The following is a 4836-nucleotide window of genomic DNA, read 5'->3' as shown; positions in this document are numbered from 1 at the left end:
CCACGTTGTCGACGGGACGTTAAACACTAACCACCACCACCACCATCAAAACTAACAGTAGTTAGTCCATAAGAAACATCCACAGCTTCCCAAGCTGATCTTATGTATTATGAGGTTATTCCCGTAAATAGCGATTTGGCAGTAGCTCTGTATCATATACCACTACACAGATCTGAGGGAACACTTAACTGATTCACTGCTTAGGTAGGGGACACAACTTTGCTATAGGCTTCTTAATCTGCCCATTAGCAGTTTTTACCATAACGACACGCACACACTTATCAGGACTGGGAAACAGCTGGTCAATGACACCCGGTCTCCACACCAAGGGAGGCAAATTATCATGCTTGACCAGCACATGATGTCTGATCTGAGGTTGCCATGCACCTTCCGATGTCCATTTTTTGCTGCAGATCACGTATGTATTCCGTGGATCACCTCTTCCAAAAGGACTGATGCAACTGCCGTACAAGTTGCCATCTGTGCAACCTGTTGGCAGGAACCTCAAGGACAGAGAGAGGGTTCAGGATGAGCACAAAGGGGTTGTCGAATTAGGAAATGACCAGGAGTGAGAGCAGCAGGAGAATATAGGTCATCAGATAGAAGACACAATGGCCTTGAATTCAAGCATGCTTCTATCTGAATTAACACAGTAGTCAGTTCTTCAAATGTCAGTACTGCATTGCCAATGACGCGTTTGAGATGTGACTTCATGCATTTGATTCCTGCCTCCCAGAGACCACCAAAGTGAGGGGCACGAGGTGGAGTGGACCTCCAACTGATTCCCTCTGAGGTCGAAAAATTCACCACACTTTCAACAGTAGCATCATTTGAGAGAAAACGTTTAAGCTCATTGTCTGCACCTACAAATGTGGTCCCATTGTCACTGTACATGTGAGAAGGTTTCCCTCTTCTTGCAATGAATCTCCTGAGGGCGGCCAAAAATGAACTTGTTACCAAGTCACTAACTAATTCTAAGTGCATGGCCTTGGTTGCCATGCAAACGAATAAAGCAATATAAGCCTTGGTGGTAACTTTACTCTGCCTTCCACCATGCTTTACAGCAATAGGGCCTGCATAATCTACTCCACAGTGCTGGAATGGATGAGACTGGTTTACTCTAGCTGCAGGTAGCTGACCCATGAGTTAAACTGCTGTCTTTGATTTAAGCCTAAAGCATTTTAAACATTTCCTGATAACTCCCTTGACTGTGTTACGCCCATTGGGGATCCAAAACCTCCTACGCAACATAGCCAACAAAAGTTGTGACCCAGTGTGCAACAGATTTTTATGTTCATCTATTATGAGAATTTTTGTCAAATGATGCTTAGGCGGTATAGGATGGCGCTCATCATATGGTACGCTAGCATTCATTAATCTCCCTCCCACTCGTAATATACCTTCGGCATCAACAAACGGGTGCAAATCTCTTAATTTGCTATTATGTGGAATAGGGAAGCTGGCCTTCAACAAAGCGATCTCATTACCATATTCACTCTGTTGAGCTGCGCCAAATGCCCTTTTGATAGCGTTTTGGCATTCCTGTGGAGTGAGTGGCCCGGTTATCCTGTCTAATTGTTGAAGCCTAGTGTTATTAGCAAACCTCAGTGCATAGGCCAAAACTCTGTAAGTTTTCTTGAATGATGAATATTTACACAGCAGTTCATCATCAAGATTGATGACCGACACCAAGGATACTTGTGTACACCTTCTGTTAGGCGTATCTTCTACACTAAGTGGAGTGCAGGAGTTGTAGTCTAGGTCGCAAGTGGATAGCCATGACGGGCCAGACCACCACTGAACAAGTGAACTCAAGGCAGCTGGATTAATACCACGTAATAAGTGGTCAGCAGGATTATCCTCTGATTTGACATGTCTACAGTTGGCAACTGAACTTAGTTCCTGGATTTCAGAGACTCTGTTGGCAACAAAAGTTTTTCAGTGACAAGGGCTACGCTGCAGCCAACAGAGAACTATTGTGGAGTCTGTCCACAAATGAATGTCGCCACTATCTATGATGCCTAAGGCATTGGACACCTTGTGAATGAGTCGGGCAAGATGCAGCGCACCACATAATTCCAGTCGTGGAAGAGATTGTTGTTTTACAGGGGCAACCCGAGATTTGGCTGCAGCCAATGAGACCAACACACAGTTATTGGGAAGAACACATCTGACATATGCACACACACCATATGCCAACTGTGAAGAGCCAAAAAACCCATGAATTTCTAATTTAACATGCTGGGGGCAAGGAATGATCTTCCTGTTAATGACAATACCATTTCGGGAAGGCAGTTGCACACAAACAGCATTCCATTCATCAGTGAGGTTGGATGGAAGAATTTCATCCCAATCAAGGCTTAGTTGCCACAAGCGCTGCAAGAACAATTTACATCTAATGGCTGCTGGACCTTGAAGCCGCAGCAGGTCATAGATTGATGCTATTGTAGACAGGACATTGCGTTTGGTAACCTTTGAGAGTCGATGACCTTTCAGCTGCACATGGCACTGGAATGTGTCGGAGCCAGGGTGCCATAATATTCCTAACGTTTTTATGGCTTGTTCACCAGTGAGATGACAAGGCAAAGACGTTTCTCTGTCCTGCACAGGAACCTTTTCCATGACCTTGTGACTACTGGAACACCATTTCCTCAGTGCAAACCGCCCAGAAGCAAGTAGTTGAGTCAGCTGAATTTGAAGTTCCTGAGCTTCAGCTTCCGTATCTGAGCGACCTAAGAAGTCATCCACATAAAAGCTAGACATCAAGGCTTGCGATGCCATTGGAAACCTGTTTTGATTCTCTAAAGCCAACTGTTGAAGACATCTGGTAGCAAGAAAGGCAGCAGGAGCGGTTCCATAAGTGAGTGTACACAGTCTATATTCTTGCATCGGTTCAGACGGTGATTCTCGCCACAGAATTCTATGGAAGTTCCTATCATCAGGATGGAGCGACACTTGGCGATACATTTTTGCTATGTCAGCTGACAGAGCAACATTGAAGGAGCGAAATTTTATAATAATGGAAAATAAATCTGGCTGGACAGTGGGACCAACCATCAAGATATCATTGAGAGATACTCCATTAGAAGTGGCAGCAGAGCCATCAAATACTACCCTCAACTTAGTAATGGAGCTGCATTCTTTGAAAACAGCATGATGTGGAAGGTAACACCTTGGACCAATAATACCTTGAGGATTAGAGATCTCCATGTGCCCCAATTCGACATATTCATGCATGAATGTAGCATATTCCTTCTGCAGATTCGGTTGCCTTTTAAACCTCCTCTCAAGATGCGCCAGTCTCCGAGATGCTTGTTGTCGTGGTTCACCTAATGATTTACAGTCAGGTTTCACTGGTAGTCTAACCACAAATCTCCCTTCTTCATCTCATGCGGTGTGGCGCTGAAAGTGAGCCTCACATATTTTAACATGCCTACTCATCGTTTTCGTAGACAGTTCCTCTAACTCCCAAAACCTCTGCAGTTTGGCATCTAAATTGTCACCTCTAACAAAGCACGAGGTCACTGTAGAACGAGGCATGTTGCATGCTGCTGAAGGCATCCTACCAGACAAAATCCAGCCAAATCTTGTTTCGACCAGTGAAGGATAACTTGGTTTCACCAGCCTTTCCTTACAAACAACGTCAAAGAAAACCTCAGCACCAAGAATTAAATCTACTGTGGCAGGCTTGTTGAATTCTGGATCAGCGAGCGGAAGATTACATGGGACACTCCAGGACCTTGTGTCTATCTTGCTCGCCGGTAGGTCACTGGTGACATGATCTACGATAGCACAAGTGGTTCTGATATGAAAGTCGTTGATCCTAGACGACAGTTCAACATCACAAGTGTAAGACACTGAGGCTGCAAAGGCATTGTTTATACCCTTCACAGGAAATGAATGTTTACTTCGTTTCAGTTTTAATTTCTCTGCCATGCCCTTAGATATAAAGGAGAGCTGACTCGCACTATCTAGCAGAACTCTGCAAACCTGCTGTCTACCCATGCTGTCTTTAATGTTGACAACAGCTGTTGGTCCATTACAATGGATGTTTGCCTTCCCGTTCGTAGCTTGATGGGCCAAGGAATGGCCCCCTGGTTCACTATTCTGCCCACTCCTTGGTCCAGCAGGCTTGTGGAGCAGTATGTTGTGCCTTCCTTTACAGGTCCTACAAGGAGAAATCCAGCATTTAGTCGAGAAATGACCAGAGTGGATGCACAAAAAACAAAGCTTATTTTTTGTCACATATGCCCGCCGTTCATCGACATTTAGTGCCTGAAACCTTTTGTATTTAGTGATAGTATGAGGTTCACTACAAAAATTACACGATTCCTCAGCATCAGCATTAGCGAGATGAGCCCTCCTCACATGTCTTGGTTGATTTAAATTATTGGCATTTTCTTGCAAATCCCTTGAGGTGTTATCCCTGAACCTGATCAACTCAAGGGCCTGACATTTTGTTTCCAAAAAATCTATTAGTTGATTTAATGTGGTGAATGTTGACCCAGACATCTTTACCTCCCACTCATGACGATCTGTGGGTCGCATATTAGACAGAATCTCTTCCGAAAGAATAACTTCATGAAGTGGAACATCAGGTTTGAGAACTTCTAAGGCCTTCAAATGGCTGCATATGTGATTAATTAGTTGCCTATAATCGCTCGCTGCGCCATGACCGACTGTAGGCAAGGCCAACAAAGCCTTAGCATGTCTGGCTGCAATTATTTTTGGGCTATTATACCTGTGCGTAATAAGTCCCCAGGCTATCGCTAGATTTCCTGCTGTGACAGGTATATGTTTCAAAAGGTCTTTAGCTTCACCTCGCAAAGACGAATT

The 4836-nt window shown here is 44.4% G+C and overlaps 1 protein-coding gene across 1 annotated transcript; it reads right to left on the bottom strand.

Moving 5' to 3' along the window:
- Positions 1-504: 504 nt before the first annotated feature.
- On the bottom strand, positions 505-1143 carry LOC124545839. The gene has a single exon (XM_047124797.1). It carries the CDS (start codon positions 1141-1143, stop codon positions 505-507), a length of 639 nt encoding a protein of 212 aa, XP_046980753.1.
- Between the last annotated feature and the right edge of the window lie 3693 nt (positions 1144-4836).

Source organism: Schistocerca americana, chromosome 8, assembly GCF_021461395.2.
Source record: "Schistocerca americana isolate TAMUIC-IGC-003095 chromosome 8, iqSchAmer2.1, whole genome shotgun sequence".
NCBI classification, from domain to species: domain Eukaryota; kingdom Metazoa; phylum Arthropoda; class Insecta; order Orthoptera; family Acrididae; genus Schistocerca; species Schistocerca americana.
Note: the sequence above shows the minus strand (reverse complement) of the source record. Positions and strands in the feature narration are given on the sequence as shown.